This window comes from Bacillus rossius, chromosome 2 (genome assembly GCF_032445375.1).
Source record: "Bacillus rossius redtenbacheri isolate Brsri chromosome 2, Brsri_v3, whole genome shotgun sequence".
Lineage (NCBI taxonomy): Eukaryota > Metazoa > Arthropoda > Insecta > Phasmatodea > Bacillidae > Bacillus > Bacillus rossius.
Genome location: NC_086331.1, coordinates 56,996,787 through 57,014,843, shown reverse-complemented (window position 1 = coordinate 57,014,843; position 18,057 = coordinate 56,996,787). Strand labels below are relative to the sequence as shown.

Sequence of the window (18,057 nt, the reverse complement as noted above, 5' to 3'; positions counted from 1 at the left end):
CATACAGCATTGAACGTATAAACGAATTTATTATTATGCCTACTGGTAGTTACGCAATTGGTTTAAACCTTCAAACAGTTTTTTTTTTTCATCATTCGCACAAATACGTGGTCGCATGAAAATTTTCTTTTGACAAAGATTTGAGGTAACAGTCAGTCAAAAATAAATACGACTAAAATTTTTAATTCGCCCCTTTATTTTTTCAGCCCCCTGCAACAATGTCTCGTATTATCAAAAATATTTTTAGATGAAGTTTTGAATAAAAATTATAAAATGAACTCACAATTTTAACGGATTTGATTGTGAACCTACTAAGGGAGTTACGATTTTAGTTGTAGGCCTAATTTAACTTCTCTTTTTTCAACCCCTTGAAGCAACGGTTCATATAATCAAAATTAGTTTCAGTCAAAAGTTTTGGGCAAACCATGTAAGATTAATAAAAAATTCGTACGGATTCGATGTTGTGCGTAGGAAGGGAGCTTTAATTTTTTCGTCCTCCGACACTTGTATATTCCAACCCTGGCAGTAATAATTGGTCGTATATTTTTTTAAAATAAAACATGTTATGTATAGTAATTTAAGGTTATGAAAAAAGTATTCAATATTGTGCATGGTGTTTTTATATCCACACCTGAATTATTTTAAAAAAATTTCTAACTCCTGCAATAATGGCTCGTCGCATAAAAAACTGTTTCAAATAAAATTATTTAGATAATAATTACAAGATTGATACATAATTCGTACGTATTTAATGTTGTGTCTACGAGGGAGGAATTATAATTTTGTACTATTTATGTATATATACTAAAGTTTGAGTTGACAATCTATTTGGTGTCTATGGACCATGAAACGAGAAACTATATAAAATTTGCCATGGATACGGACGGCTACAATAGGTGGTATTTCTTTTTAAATTTACCTTAAAGTGAAACTCATACCATAAAAAGACGCATATAGTCACTTGAGTAAAATATTTAATTAAAATAAACAACCTGCCATAAGTTTCTCCTTTTTAAATTAATTATTCGCATCGGTAATTTTTTTAGTTTGAAAATATGTATTTTGACATAAATATAGTTGGTGTGACCACTACAGCAGCTCAATAATTTCAGTTCTGACACGAGTGTTGTGTATACGGCTACATTTGTGTTTTGAGACATTTAGACTGTTAACTTGATCATTTCTTAATAGTTAAGCAAAGAGAGAAAACATTTAAAATGGAACCATGCATCTAAATCTTTAAGCAATAATATGCGTTACGGTGAAATAATACATAATATAAAATTTGAACCTGATAATTTTGACAAAATTTTACAAAAATATTAAAACTTTTTTATTAGTTTATATATTTTTCCAAACCTTAGAAGAACTTTCCTTAGCGAAATGTTAAACCACAGACCAGTATCCTAACATTTATGTAGGCAATTCAAAGTATAGGCAAAATAGTCATATTAAAGGATTTTTTGGTGATATAAGATATATATACATATATATATATATATACATATTTGGATATAATGTTTTATTGTATTCATTATTAAAAAAGAGTTAGTACAAGTAGAATAATTATTAACATGAGTTACAAAATATAAAAAATCTTAACTGCTCTTAAATAACTTATGACGAAATTAAACTATAAGGTATAAATAACTTGAATTTTTAAGTTCATGTATATAACTGTATAAACTCGTAGCATAATAACTGGTTAGTTTTCAGCAATAGTTATGGCGCAAATAGTGTCAGTGTACCTACAAAACGTATTTCCAGGAAAAAAGGCAAGCATGTAAGCAAATATAGAATTAAAAACTGCAAGAACACTAACATTTGGTACAAAAATGCGAATTAAATATCGAGAATATTATACACAGTGCCATTTTTTAAATGTAAGATAGTAAATATTGTAACTAATAGAAAATAAAATATCGGTACAATGTCTTGCCCAGATTTAAAGTAATGTATGTATTTTTAATGCTTTGATACTGACGCCAAACAATTTAAATTTTTCATCCAATTTAGATATATACTAAACAGAAAAAGACAACTGAAAAAATGTGTACCTAAGGCCATTTAGTAAAAATTAAACTTCAAAAGCTCTGTTACTAACAAAATGTCACAAAATATTGATAAACATGAACGATCAGTGACGTTGATATATTTTTATTTAAACTATATCAACATGCTGGTAGTGCCACAGAAAGCTGCGCTCACCTCTCGCAAAGTTATGAGCGCCTGATACCCAGCTCGCCTGAGCGCTCCAGCGCAGCGCGTGGACGCTCGGGCCTGTCACCCCCAGGGTCCCGGGGGAGCTAGCCAATAAGGACAATGGGGGCGGGCCCATACTTGGCAGTAGGTCTCGTGGAGGGAGTTCAAAGCAGTGAAGGGGAAGCGGTCGGTGATCTGCACAGGTCGTGCATCTGCGAACCGACCATTTTTTATACTATTAAAGTCAAGGTCAAAGGTCAAGGTCATGCGAGATGGCTTCCGTGACGTTAAAATCCAAGATGGTGGACCTATTTCCACTTTTACGTTTTAATGTCGTTGTAGAACGGGCCTGAAGCTGATGCCACTCAGGTTGGCAATTTGCTACCAAAAAAAACTGTAGCTGCATAAAGGTTAAAGCGATAAATCTGTTAAATATCTCAAGAGGAACTCGCCATGAATGATCGTAAAAAAATTTCGTCATGAAGTGAGTATTGTCGAACAAAGAAGTTAACAAAATATCAGCAAGAAATTCTATTAACTTCATTATAACAAATAAATAAATAGTGCGTGGTGTCCCTCCGCGCGGAAGAAGTGAAACTTCGTAATGTGGAAATGAAAATAGGAAGGGGTAGAAATTGATTTTTAGTGCAATCATATTGTTTCTTTAAGGCAAACTTTATTAACATTAGCATTTTAAATGTTGTATTTTCGACGATTTTAAGGAATATAGGAAATGGAGATCGATTGGATGATGTCGAACTTGCACTAGAAATATTGAAAAAATAAAACTCGTTGCTAACGCTCGCGCTGGCCTGTAACAGGTATAATACGCGCATGCATTCGAGTGCCACGCATTCACTCTCGCTCTGTCTCTTTCTGTTCCCCCTCCCCAGGAGCGTTGGACGTTTAACGCAACAGTGCTTCCATACCCCTTCCATGGTAGCGTTAAACGTTTAGCGCAACCTTGTTGGAAGTCGCATTAGAAGTTTCACTTCAAAAAAAAGTGTTTTACTACCCTATTGGGAAAGGTAAGCGGGAGTCGTTTTAATATTGACTCTGATTATTAAGACGGCAAAGAAGGTAATCTTCCAGATTTTTTTGTTCTAATGTTTCGAGTTTTTACACATGATTATAAATAAACTCATTAAACGATTGTTTTTTTTAAATAACGTCCGTTTAGTCATTAAAGAATAAACTCGTGAATAAAGGTTTTTATTGACAATTTCAGTTTACAAGATAACTACTTAATTTTTCCATATAATCGCCATTCAGTTCTAACCACTTTTAGTAAAGCTGCACCGGTTTATTTAACTCCTCTGCATAGAAGTTCGCTGCCTGGGAATTAAAACAGTTGACAACTGCACCCTTGAGTTCCTCGTCTTCATCTTGAAGACGGACCATTCGTCACTCGCAAAGCGGCCGCGGCAACATCTTCAAAAAACAGTCCAACAAACAGCAATCAGCAGCAACAACAACTAGCCTCTCGGATTGCCGAAGCGACCAGGCGAGTCACGCGCCAGGAAGCACGGCTACTCGCAGTGTAGACGAGTGAAGCGGGAAGTCCGCACACAGGGGCATGTATCGTAGCATCCCGGGCCCCGCGATGATCAAGCCGATGGCATCTTCGCGAGTCACACGCCTGGCAAGCTTGGCTAATCGCCGGCAACCCCAGGTGGCAAGGACAGATGGTCACACGCGTGAGGAGGCGCGATGTGATTCGATTGTTGTGCGCAAAAGGATCTCCACCTGCCCCTTTGTAATGCCTTTTGTACGCTTCACTCGACTGCACTGCGAGTAGTCACACTTCCTGGTGCGTGACTCGCCTCCTCGCTTTGGTGATCCGAGAGACTGGTTGCTGTTAGCTGCTGTTTGCTGTTTGCTGTTATATTGCCGTGGGCGCTTTGCGGGTGACTATGAATCGTCCATCGTCAAGCTGACGAAAAGGAACTCAAGACTGCCGTTGTCCGCAGTTTTAATTCACAGGTGGAGAATTTCTACGCAGAGGGGTTAAATAAACTGGTGCAGTGTGGGTGTACACCATTTGTCCAAGTGTCCACTTCTCCAAGCGACCACTTCTCCAAGCTCTGTTTGTTCGAAGGACCATTTGTCCAAGTGACCATTTGTCCAACCGACCATCTCTCCAAGTTTTGAGGGGTGGATGTGTATCCCACTTGCATTCCCATGCACCGCCTTTTCCCCTCTCTTGGAGCCAATGAACACACGGAAGTCTAACAGCGAATCAGCGCTAGCAATTTTTTTTATTTTTACGGCTAGATAATCGAAAACAATATCGTGTCGCCTCCGTACATAAAGTAGCTAAGTGGTGGTATGTAAAAAAGGTTACCGCACTTTAAAAAACGAGAGCTGTGTTCAGGGTCTCGACGAGCGCCAGTAATCGCGCTATCACAGACGTATCGTTTTTCCGGGCGCTATTATGTCTGGTGTAGAGAAAGAGGGACACATATTATACGCGGCGTTGCATTGCGTTATCCACATGTGACGCTCGCAGCTAGGATTACAGATCCATTACTCCACGTGGAGCTCCGATCTCGTGGGCCGGGTCGTGTCTGGCGTCCTGGGCTACCGAAGGCCGCGAGTTCCGTGGCTGCTTTCAGAGTTATCAGAGGGCAGCCAAGTAGTGCTCTGCAATCGAGCGCATCCTGCTGGGTTTTCCGTGAATATATTGAATAGAAGCTGTGTTGACCATCTGGCCGGCTGGTGTTTCTGGCAATATATTGGAGAGGGCATTCTGATACGATTGAGAGGAAAAAATAATATCGTATATACCAAATTAAATTCAAATTAACAGAGTAGAACCGACAAAAATATATGCAAATATACTGAATTTTGAGTAATTTTTTAGGAATTTTTGTGGATTTTTGAGGGTCAATATCAAGGTCACATTTCAAGGTCAAGGTTATCCAAAATGGCCGCCGTGACGTCAGGTTGGTCGGGGTCAATGACCGCAGCACCAGTCGCCAGGCAACTCGAACCATAACCAGTAGCAGTATTGGCTATCATATACTAATACTGTATTAAATTCTGTGAAGTACTGTGTACTCATAAAAATCAACATTTTCTGTATTTTGGCTGGAACATTGCAATTGATTGTACCTACTAGTGCTGGGGTTAGGTATAAATACGAAGCTATTTCGTAATACCAGATTTCATAGACAGAAATTGAATAGCACTGTGCGAACATTTTTTTGTGGTTATCCAAAAAAAAAAAAAAACGCTAGTCTCGATTAGAAAAATCCACAATGTAATGACGGAACACATAGGGCCAACTTGCATTTGCTGTATTAAATTATATGCTTCGATTCCAGTGCAACAACTATACCCGCCTATTCAATATTTTAAAATACATTTTTAAGAAATGTGTGTTACAAAACCACTAAATTTTTTTTTAGAGAAAGCGGATTCGTTGTTGATCATCCTTCATCCACACAGTTACGTACTATACAAGTTAAAAAGTCACATTAACACTCTCCTCGTTATTTCGGTCAGATGCGAATGGAGGAAGACGTGGGACTAGGTACAAGGTGGCTTGAGAACAAACCAAAGCCTGGACGAAATCCTTCTAGGCCTTCGAATCTTGAAATTTGTCAAAGAGTTTTGTTCGCATTTTACCGTAAGTAAAGGGCATATAAACAAATTTTTACACCTCAAAATATGTCGTGCCTATTTTAAATAAAACACGAAAAGGTGTAATTTTAATAGTTTTCAATGTTACCAACTGTCTTAATGACTTAGTTATAAAAATCTAAGGCGAGTACTCAAGCAGTAAACGAAAACAACGAATAAATGAATTCCTTAATGAGCAAAAATGAAGTATACTTTCAAGAATATTATATAGGTAGGCCTACAAGTAAAGTGTATTAAGGTTACCTAATGAAACATGGTACATTAATTTTCAATCATGAAATATCCCTATCTGTTCAATTAAATTAACTTAAGAAGAGATTAATGTATATCATCTTAGCTCTCGGTGTACGTCATTTTGTTGGAGTGATTTTGGGAATGCGACTGAAATAAATGAACGGAAAATGTGTAGCACAGGGTGCTGCTATGTATGTTGGATAGCGTGAACACATTTCACAAAGCCAAAGGGAATCTTTATACTATTAACTGATAGGTTAATAATTTTGAAGAAAAATTCCTGGATGAAAATCAGTTCCAAAGCTGGAGGTCAATATTTTTACAATTTTCTTTTCCCCTTTAGCCAGAGTTTTATTTTTTAAAAAAATCTTAAATATCTGTCTGCAAATGGAACGTGCCGGTAGCGAATTCTAGTGGTGGGTGCGGAAACAAACTGTGATTCGCGTACGTTAAATTTAGAATGCAAATGTTGTATTATAATTTTATTTGCAACATAAGTACACGTGAATTTGCTCATTACCGAGATTAATTTTACACATCCATGGTGAGGATTGAAGGACTGACTACTAAGCTTTCCTGCTGTGTCAGACTACTGATCACTTCACGAATGTTGTCATGGTGGTATTTATTTCCTCCGAGTGCTTCTGTTTTTTCCTGACGAGACTTCTGTTGACTTTATTAGAGCACTCCAGATTATTTTTGAAATTTGGTTTTATCGAGTACTTCAGGTTACTTCTGAGTATACAATCCTCGCATGTAATTATTTTCGAGATGAGAAACCGGTTTTTTTCCGAGTTTTGATGAATTTCGGTTAGCAGATTAAAACAAAAAAAAATTCAGGTTATTACACACACAAAAAAATATGTACAGATATCTAATTCATCTTAAAAATTATGAGAACACTAGCATACGATATGAGCTTAATTCTCATAGGTGCCTAGCAAAGCCTCCCTGCTCTGGTGGTCGTGAGTGAACATCCTGCAGCTGGTCCAGGGACTGGAGTCGGTGTGTGGAGCCGGAGCCGATGTCCTCCATATTGGATTGTGACGTCACAGCGGCCATTTTTGGTGTCAAATTTCTCATCATTCCTCAAAATTCCTAAAAAATTCAGCAAAATTTCTAAAAATTTTCCATCTCCGAGGGAAAACTTCCCGTTTTGAGAGAAAATTTCCCGTTTTAGTCCGCGAAAATACCAAAAGCCACAAATGTCCAGGAAAAGGCTTAAGCAACCATGAAGCTAGCCTCCCAAGCCTGTTACCAAATATGGACTTGACTTCGTCCGCTATCCTGGAATGTTGTACTTTTTGTTGCGCCTGCATTCTTGGATATTTTTATTTATTATCCGATTTTTATAGGAAAAAATAAAATTAATAACAAAATAAATAATAAATATTTAATTAAAATGTACCCAGACATCTTGAGGTATGGCGTCATGGCCGTTACTCTTTCCGTTATGCCCTACGCCATCTTAGGTTTTTAATCAAAAAAATGATAAAAATTATTTAAATTAAGAAAATTTAATAAAATATTATTTGATAAAATATACTTAAATAAAAAACGGACTTACGTCAAAAGGTCTTCGGTTCGAACCCGGTGAGGTAAAATAAAGAGGGCGACAGATCCTTCCTCCACAGAAGCTTCCAGCATATTGACCTCCCACCACAAACGCCAACGTATATATTACATCAGCCGGTATGACGTCATGGTAGCCATCTTGCATTTTTTCTGCTGGAGGCCACCATCTTGGTTTTTTATGTCGTACTGGTGGGAGCCATCTTGGATGACTTCTTGTTAGTTTATTTTTTCCCCTATAATACAATATTAATTAATTGCCTGGGCGTCCGCCCATTTTGTAACTTGACCGCCATCTTGTTAATTGGTCAAATTCTTGAAAATCCACAATTTTAGTGCTAGAGAGTTGGGAAAATTTTTAAAATAACAAAAAAATACAATTATTAAAATATTAACATAAAATCGGTCCAGAATCTAGATGTTCTTCCACACTATAGGAAAATTTGTAAACATTAAGCTATAAATTTGGGAAAAGGTCCAAAATTAAAAAAAAATCGTATATTTAAACAAAAAAATTAAAGTTTGAAAAATAAAACACCACAAATAAAAAAGGACACACAGTACACACAGCACACACACACGACACAGTACTCACAAAACACCACACATTACACACAAACAGCACAGTACATACAGTCAACACAAATGACACACACAGAAAACACAAATGACACACACAGTCCAAACAAATGACACACAGTACAAACATTCCACACAAATGACACACAGTACCACTTATGGCACAGAGTATACACCGTACATGCAAAAGGCAACACAGGCAGTACAATCGACATCACAGGTAGCATAAATGGCACCACAGGCAGCAGAAACGTCAGCACAGGCAGCACAAATGGCAGCACAGTCAGCACAAATGACAGCACAGGCAGCACAAAGCACACTCAGGTACACTCCAAACATACTCAATGGACACTCAGGAACACTTAAAGTGGTACACTCAAAGTACGCTCAGTTACACTCGAAGTATATTCAACAGACGCTCAAGGACGATCAAAGTATGCTCAAACGGACGCTCAGGAACACTAAAAGTACGATCAACGGATGCTCAGGACCACTAAAATTACGCCCAAAGAATGCTCAGGTACACTTAAAGAACACTCAAACGATACTCAGGAACACTCAAAGTAAGCTCAAAGGATGCCAGGTACACTCCAAGTACACTCAACGGACGCTCAGGTACATTCAAAGTATGTTCAGGACACTCAAAGTACACTCAAAGGATGGTCAGGTACACTCAAGGAAGCTCAGGTACACTCAAAGGATGCTCAGGTACACTCCAAGCACACTCAACGGTCGCTCAGAGAACACTCAAAGTACGCTCATGAACACTCAAAGTACACTCAAGAAATGATAAGGAACACTCAAAGTACACTCAAAGGATGCCCAGGAACAAGCAAATTACACATACAGGTCACGCAAAGGACACGCAGCTTCATTAGATTCAATAGGTCTCTAACTGCCGAAGTACTCTAACTGCCCAAGTGCTACAACTGCTACCACATAATTTGACTACAAAATTATGCAAATTCGAGACATAGCACCACGTTGATACACGACTTCGAGGCTTAGCTTCACGAAAAGTCGTGACTACGAGACATATGATCACGAAGCTACGCGACTATAATATGTAGGTTCACGATGCTCCCTGGCTTATGGCCGCGAAAATTTGATGCTGCAAGACTACGAGTCTTGTAGCAAGCGCTACAATGACACAAGGCTACTTGATTAGGTGGATATTTGGCTACATGGGTACTGGGCTACCAAGTTCCGTGATAACGAGACTAAGGATAATGAAGCTACGCGACTACGAGACTTAGGTTCACGAACTTACGAGAAGAAGGTTCACAAGGCTATTCGGCTACGAGACTAAGGATTACGAAACTACGAGAATCCAGACTGTGGCCTGTCATATACTGTAGGTGGTCATGCACATCGACTTGGTTCTGTCAGGTAGTTTTGACAGACCTGCTCATCCAGGTGGTTGTTCATGCTATCTCGTCCAGACAACAGCCAGCCATGTCCAGTAGGTGGTCAAGCACACACGTCCATCCATTTGGACAGGCCTTGATTTTCAGAAGTATCCACTTGATGCCAATAACTTCAAAGTCTCGATGCTTCGTAGTCTTGTAGCTTTGTAGCCAAGTATCAATGTAACCAAGTTGCCTTTTAAACCAAGTAGCCCTGTATCCCGTTGGAGCGTGTTAGCCTAACGAACCGACATGCTGTGTGTACCTGGCTGACCGACTATGCGTTACTTACCATCAACTATGTGTGATATTCTGACCAACTAACTGGACGTGTGTGCTTTATCACCTACTGGACATGGCTGGCTGTTGCCTGGACGAGATAGCATGACGAACCGTTGGATAAGCAAGGCTGTCCAACATCTCTGACATAACCAAGTAGATATGCCTGACCGCCTACTGGACATGACTGACTGCATTCTGGACGATCCTGGTCACTGCTTGGACAAGATGTGTGTCCTTTTTTTGTTCTATGCATGGCTACCGACTGAATGTGTTAGCCTGACGAACCAACAGGCTGTGTGTGCCTGGCGTTAACTACCATCAACTATGTGTGTTAGCCTGGCCAACTGACTGGACGTGTGTGCTTGACCACCTACTGGATATGACAGGCCGCTGTCTGGAGTATCGTAGTTTCGTAATCCTTAGTCTCGTAGTTACGTATTTTCGTTAACCTTAGTCTCGTAGTTGCGTAGCTTGGTAGCCAAGTATCCATGTAGCCAAGTAGCTTTGTAGCAGAGTATGCACGTAATCAAGTAGCATTGTGTCTTTGTTGCCAAGTATCCAGTTGGAGCCTTTGTAGAATCGAAGTATTGCAACTTCGAAGTCCTATAGTCTCTTTGGTTCGTGATCATGAAATCTCGTAGTCGTGTAGTTTCCCGATTCAATGTTTCGTAATCACGTAGTTTCGCGATCCTGATGTCTTGTTGTCGTGTAGTTTCGCAACTATACGCCTCAAAATCACATAGTTATGTGAACCTATGTCTCTTAGTGTCGCGAAGTTATGTAATCCTATGTTTCGTAGCCGCAAAGCTTCGTGAACCTAAGTCTTGTAGTCGCGTAAGATCGTGAACCTAAGTCTCGTAGTCGCTTAGCTTTGCTATCCTAAGTCTTATAATCACGTAGCTAGGTAGCCAAGTAACCATGTAGCCAAGAAATTTCGTAGCCATGTATCCACCTAATCATGTAGCCTTGTGTCCCTGTAGACCTGGCTCCAGTCGGAGCCTTGCAGACTCGTAGTCTTGCAGCGTCGAAGTTTCGTGGCCATATAGTTTCTAAATTTCGTAGCCAGGTAGCAGCGAGATCCTATACATCTCATAGTCGCGTAGCTTCGTGATCGTAAATCTCGTTGTCACGGCGCGGCGTTACGTGGAAATAAGCCTCGAAGTCGCGTATCTTCGTGGCGCTGTCTCGAAGTTGCATAATTTAGTAGTAAAATTATGTCGTAGCAGTAAGAGCACTTGGGCAGTTGGAGTACTTGGGCAGTTAGACCTATTCAAGCTATTGGAGATTTTGAAGCTACGTGTCCTTTGTGTGTCCTTTATGTGTACTTTGTGTGTACCTGTGCGTCCTTTGAGTGTACTTTGAGTGTTCCTGAGCATACGTTGAGTGCACTTTGGGTGTTCCTGAGCATACTTTGAGTGTTCTCTTAACGTCCGTAAAGTGTGCTTGCAGTGTACCTGAGCGTCCGTTGAGTGTGCTTGGAGTGTACCTGAGCATCTTTTAAGCATACTTTGAGCATCCCTGAGCACTCATTGAGTGTGCTTGGAGTGAACGTGAACGTCCTTTCAGCGTACTTTGAGTGTTACTTGATGTAAGTTTTTGGACATACGCCATTGCTAAGAACTTTTTCTGTTGAAGAAAAACTAAAAAATAAAGAAATAAAATAAATAAAACCCAAAAAAAGACAAAAAAACACAAAATTAAGCAAAACATTGCTGTTGTCAACAAGGATATAAAAACCACAAAATATTCTGTAAAAGGAATATGGTCAACAAAACAAAGAAAAACAAAGAAAAAATGTACTAAGAGAACGGAAAAAAAACAAACACAAATGATGACACAGAAATATTGAACCCAAAAAATTCAGCACAACGGTTGAATCAAAACAAAAACACGAAAAGACGAAAAGACGAAACAAACACAATAGTTTTCCAAAACAGAATAGAACGATAAAAAAACCCACAAATGATGACAGCACAAAAATATTGAACCCAAAATAATTCAGCACAACAGTTGAAACGAGACAAAAACACGACAAAACGAAAAGACGAAACGAACACAATAGTTTTACCAAAACTGAAACAAGCGACGTTTCGGGGACTGCTATCTGCTCCCGTCCTCAGGCAGAGACGCACATGGTACGGAAACACAGGTGCGACTGAGTAGGGGCTGCCGCCGCCTATTCATCATATTGCCATCCGGGGCAGTAAGCGTGGGCGAGGCCAGAAACCGAAGTTTATATAACTCGCTAAGTGCATAGTAAATCAGGTGCACCCCACACTGGTGGAGAATCATTTCAATCGACGGCGGGGGTGCGTGTCTTGTGGGATAGATTTGGCACACGGGCCTGTGTGTGCGCTGGTATGTAGTGTAATGCTACGATAATTTACGTGTACCTACTCCGGCGGAGGATTGAAGCTCCCCACCAGCTAGATAGGCTAGCTGGCGTGATCTAATGTCATGTTGGTGTGCATTAGAGGCTTGTCTGTGTGCTGTAATTTCAAGTGACCTAGTTAAACTCTGGTGTGGTGTGTACTGTTAAGCTGTGCGAGCCGTACACGCCACACCCGAGTTTAACTAGGCTGGCCGCCGTTTCCTCATATGCTAGGCCGGGAGCGTGTGGCAGCGATACCGGGAACTATTATGTTCCCATAACTCGCTATGTGGTTGCCAATATAAATATTGCGACCCCGTCACTTTGTTAGAATCATTGGAAACGACGGCGGGGCGCGAAGTGTGCGATTTTAAGATTAAAGGTTGCTCACGGTCCATAAAATAGTAAAATAGCTGTCGCATGTTGCTTGGCTCTATTTTTAATAGTGTAGATGTCAGGCGGGGGGGAAGTCACCCTTTACCCTCAGTTAGGTGGCTAACTGATCCATGGAAGTGTCGTGATGTCTGTATTTAGAGGTGTGTATAGTTTTGCGCAAAAGTGGCCTAATTAATCTCGTTGTTTGAGTGTAGTGTAAAGCTCCAAGGCCGCTCGCGACAGTCAGACTTACAACAGGGTGTGCCATCATTCAGGCACACCAAGCCTAGACCCGGCCAGTCGCACTCGGAGGCATACCATCGTGTAAGTTTTCCGATGTAAGAGAGAACGCAGGTTGAATTAGTGTCACTAGAATTTAAATTTATATTTGCAATTCAAAATCCCATGCCTTCCGAAACGCAGCCGGCACTGGGGGTGAAGCCTTCCAGGCGGGTCGCGCCCTTCAGACATAAGGAGTCAGTCCTGGCAACTCAGGCAGTGAACCCGAGGGGGTTGAACATACACCTGCGTGCTTCGCACTATTTTGAATTAGCAAGAAAAATGAAAAGTTACATTAATTAATTAATTAATTAATTATGGCTGGGGAAAACAACTATCAAGGACTAGTGGAGGAGGTGGGGGAGGGAAAGATTTGGTAGTTACAAGGAATTTGGGCCTGTGGTCGAGTTTTCGCTGATATATAATTAGGACCCCGCTGGGCCTAAGGTGGTGTTGACGCAATTAATTAGAGCCCCGCTGGGCCAAAAGTAGTGTTGACGCAATTTTTAAGAGTCCTGGGCATGTCAATCATTGGCTAGTACAATGTTGCTTATTTGCACCACAGGACGTAGACAGGCACATCGGGCCAAAACACGACTGATATTATCGCTGAATTGCCCTGCGTATATGGGATGTGTGGATTCTAGTTAAACCTGGCTTAGGCAAGTCGCGGTTTTTAACTGTCGCTGTGCAGCTGGGTCATAATTCGGAAGTGAATTCATAAAAGTATTGGCATGTTCAGGGAGCTGGCCATAAAAAAACCTGTTTTGCCTTTTAATATATTCCTCTACATATTCTACTCGGAGTAGTTGGTGTACCTCTAGTGTGCTGGTGTACCAGCCGCAATCTGCAATGGCTATAAGAAATTTATTTTGGGTTACCTGGAGTTTATAAATATGACATTTTGCTGCATAGCCCCAGATTTCGCAAGCATATAATAATTGAGGGCGAACTATTTGTAAATATAGTTGTAATTTTTTCCTTCTAGGGAATTGGGGGGCCTTAAACATTGAATATAGGCTGCGCAAAGTGCCTTGCGCAACCTGTGTCACCTTTGTGGTGTGAAATTTCCAGGTGAGCCTGGTGTCTAGAGTTAATCTTAAATATCTAGCTGATTTAACAAATGGGATGGCTTGATTAAAAAAATTTTAATTCGCGATCGGGGGCAGTGTATCTTTTAGTTAAAATTAAAGTAGTGGACTTGGCTCCATTTATTTTAATGCGCCAGCGAGTGTACCATTGTTCGAGTGAGGTAAGCTGCCTCTGAACTTTGGTTAAAGCGAACTTAAGGTTCGGGGATTGATACATTATTGCTGTATCGTCTGCATATAATTGAACATGAGCATGTTCCCGCGGGATGTCAGCTGTATAAACATTATAGAAAAAGGGCGAGAGTGGGGATCCCTGCGGCACTCCTGCTGTCAGCTCCCGAGTGGATGATTTCGCCCCCTCTATTGAGACAAAAAATTTGCGACGCCATAAATAGTGGGCCACCAGATGAATATACGTATCCGGAAAGTTAAATGTAGTTAATTTTTGAATTAAGCCAGGAATCCAAACTTTGTCGAAAGCTTTTTCCTCATCGAGCATAGTTGCGACAATAAATTTCGCTCTGGAATTAAAACCGTCAGTGGCCTCTTCAATGAGCTTAAATTTTTTTTTTTTTTTTGCTTGTTTGCTTGAGTCCTGTGCCAGCTCTCGTATAGAGTGCCGCCCAGAAACTCGTGCATTTTTGCTTTGGAGTACCTAGTCCACTGGACTTTTACCTCCTGCCTATGGGTTGTATAAGCTAATTTCAATGAGCTTAACTAAGGGGTGAGAGTATTTATCAGAGAAAGGGCTACATCTTGCTCAGCCAATGACAGACGAGCTGTCTCCCCATTGGCTGTGCACCATGGAGTTAAAGCGGATTTGTTATGGTATGTTGAGTATTGGCTATTGTTTGTGCTGCAGGGATGTTTCTCTCTTTATAAAAGGGATCCACATATTTTTTTTAATTCAATGCTCTGCTGGCTGAAAATATTTTTATTGCTAATAATGAAGGCTGATTCTTTGATTTTCCTTTTTATTTTATCGGATTCCTGTATGAGTGGCGTGGAGTCTTCCCAGAGAATTTTATGGCTATTTTCCCATGTATGTTCAGCGAGTCTGGATTTTAGGGTTTCACCCTTCTTGCAGTTGTTTTTGTGTTCTTTGATTCGGGTGGATAGAGCTCTGCCAGTTTCACCTATGTACATGTGGCCACATTCACAGGGGATCTGATACACACAGTTGTGAGTTTGTAATTTTTCTGTGGCTGGTTTCACCTTGGTAACAATACTTTTAATAGTAGATTTAGAACGGAATGCTGTTTGAAGTCCATATTTGTTTCCCAGGCGTCTTATTTTTTCTGAAAGCCCTTGAACATACGGAATGACTAGGGTTCCTGCAGGTTTCTCAGTTTCTGTGGATTTGAGTGTTTTGTTGGATTTCATATGCTGTTTGATGGTGTTGACAGGGTAACCATTGGCTATGAGTTCTTTTTTTATATGATTGTGTTCAACCACAATATATTTCTCATCAGAACAAATAATCTCAGCTCGGTTATGCCAGTTTTTGTTGTTTGGGATGGTTGGATGCAAAATTAAGGTATTGGCCTGTGTGCGTAAGTTTCCTGTATACTTTAGTTTCCAGGCTGTTGTTTTTTTCTGCTGACTAGTACATCCAGGAAAGGAATGCTACCTTTGGTTTCTTTTTCATATGTGAATTTTATTGATGGCCTCAGGGAGTTGAGGTGGTTCACAAATTCCTCCAAAGTTTCAGGTCCATGTTGCCAGACAGTTAAGGTGTCGTCCACATAACGGAGCCAGATTTTAGGAGGGCTATTACTTTTGTTAAGTGCTTCTTGCTCAAAGTTTTCCATTAATATATTGGCCATAAATGGTGAAAGAGAAGAGCCCATTGCCATGCCATCGGTCTGTTTGTAGAAAATATCCTTGAACTGGAAATATGTTGTGATGGCACAAAGTGTAATCATTTCCATGATGGATGGGATTGGTATTATAGTTCTGTCCTTTAGGGTTGGATCAGCTTCCAATTTGGCCTTGACAATGCTGAGTGTTTCGGCTACTGGCACATTAGTGAAGAGGCTTTGGACATCAAAACTCACCAGGGTATCATTGTTTTCTATTTTCAGTGTTTTGACTATAGAAATAAAATGATTAGAATCTTTGACAAAGGTATCTGTCTGTCCTGCTAGTGGCTCAACAATTTTCAGGAGATATTTTGATAGTTTCTGGCATGGGAAATTTCAACAACTGATGATCGGGCGCAGAGGCATGTCGGGTTTATGAATTTTTGGAAGACCGTAAATGTGGGGTGCTTTACTGCTGTGTGGTGTCAGTTCTGATCTAGTTATTTCTGGGATGTGATTCTGATGTTTTTTTAGAGTTTAATACACGTTTTTTTCAATGCTGGCTGTGGGGTCTTTTACCAGTTTTGTATATTGATCTGGGGTGATCAAATCAGTAATTTTTGGTGATAGTCTGGTTTGTCAAGTATGACCGTAGAACGACCCTTATCAGCTGGGAGGAGCTTTGAGTGTTTCTGAGCGCCCGTTGAAGGTGCTTGGAGTGTACCTGTGCATCCTTTAAGCGTACTTTGAGTACTCCTGAACATCCATTGAGTGTCCTCTGACCGTACTTTGAGTGTACCTGAGCGTCCTTTGAGTGTGCTCTGAGTGAACTTTGAACATCCATTGAGAGTGCTAGGAGTGTACCTGAACATCCATTGATCATCCTTGAGGACCTTGGGGTGTTCCTGAGCGTTCGTTGAGTGTGCTCTGAGCATACTTTAAGTGAACTGAGCGTCCTTTAGTGTGCTCGGAGTGAACATTCAGCGTCCGTTGAGTGTGCTAGTAGTGTACATGAGCGTCCTTTGAGCGTAATTTGAGTGTACCTGAGCGTCCTTTGAGTGTTCCTGAGCGTCGTTTTAGTGTACTTTCAGTGTACCTGAGCATTATATGTAAGTATTTTAAGTGTTCCTGAGCATACTTTGAGTGTTCCTGAGCGTCGTTAGAGTGTACCTGAACATCCTTTCAGTGTACTTTGAGTGTTCTTGAGCGTCCGTTGAGTGTGCTTGGAATGTACCTGAGCGTCCTTTGAGCGTAATTGAGTGTTCCTGAGCAACCGTTGAGCGCAATTTGAGTGTACCTGAGCATCCTTTGAGTGTACTTTGAGTTTTCCTGAGCATCCGTTGAGTTTGCCTGGAGTGTACCTGAGCGTTCTTTGTGCTGCCTCGGCTGCTGTTTGTGCTAAATGTGCTGCCATTTGAGCTGCCTGTGCTGCCGGTTGTGCTGTGTATGCAGCCGTTTGTGCTGCTTGTGCTGCCTGTGCTATCTTTTATACTGTCTGTTCTGCCTGTGCTGGCTTTTATACTGCCTGTGCTACCATTTGCATGTACTGTGTGTACTGTGTGCAATTTGAGTGTACTGTGTGTCATTTGTATGTACTGTTTGTTCTATGTTAACAGTTTGTCCTGTGTGTTCTGTGTGTGTTTGTGTGGACTATTTGTAGTGAGCTGTCTGTGTGTAATGTGTGCTGTTGTGTGTACTGTGTGTCTGTTTTGTAATTGTGGTGTTTTATTTTTTCGAACCTGTCATTTTTTATTAAAATATACGTTTTATTTGATTAATTTTGGGCCTTTTCCCGAATTTCTAGCTTAATATTTAAAAATTTTCCAATATGATGTACTAACATCAGATGCCGGATTGATTTTATGCTTGTATTTTATTAATTTAAATATTTTTGTAATTTTTAAATTTTTGCCGGCTCTCTAGCACTAAAATTAAGGATTTTCAAGTATTTGACCAAGTAACAAGGTGGCGGCCAAGTTACAAAATGGCGGACGTCAAGGCAATTAATTAATACTGTACTCTAGCGGGAAAAAATTAAAATAACCTGAATTCATCAAAGAAGGCGTCCTCTAGCCGAAAAATTGCAAGATGGCTACCATGATATCATACCGGCTAACGTAATATATACGTTAGCATTATAGCCAGCGCACGGTAAGTTCATACTTTTAGGAAGCCCTGCTTCAAGCTGGGATCTTTTTTCAAGGTGACTATGTATCCTT

General features: G+C 40.3%; 1 protein-coding gene across 1 annotated transcript in view; it reads right to left on the bottom strand.

Annotated features, from left to right (window-relative positions):
- Positions 1-2,338, bottom strand: part of LOC134528890 (uncharacterized) — a 71,358-nt gene extending 69,020 nt beyond the window's left edge. The window contains exon 1 of the mRNA XM_063362557.1: positions 2,209-2,338. Coding sequence (XP_063218627.1) covers positions 2,209-2,338 — 130 coding nt within the window. The remainder of the gene's footprint in view (positions 1-2,208) is intronic.
- Between the last annotated feature and the right edge of the window lie 15,719 nt (positions 2,339-18,057).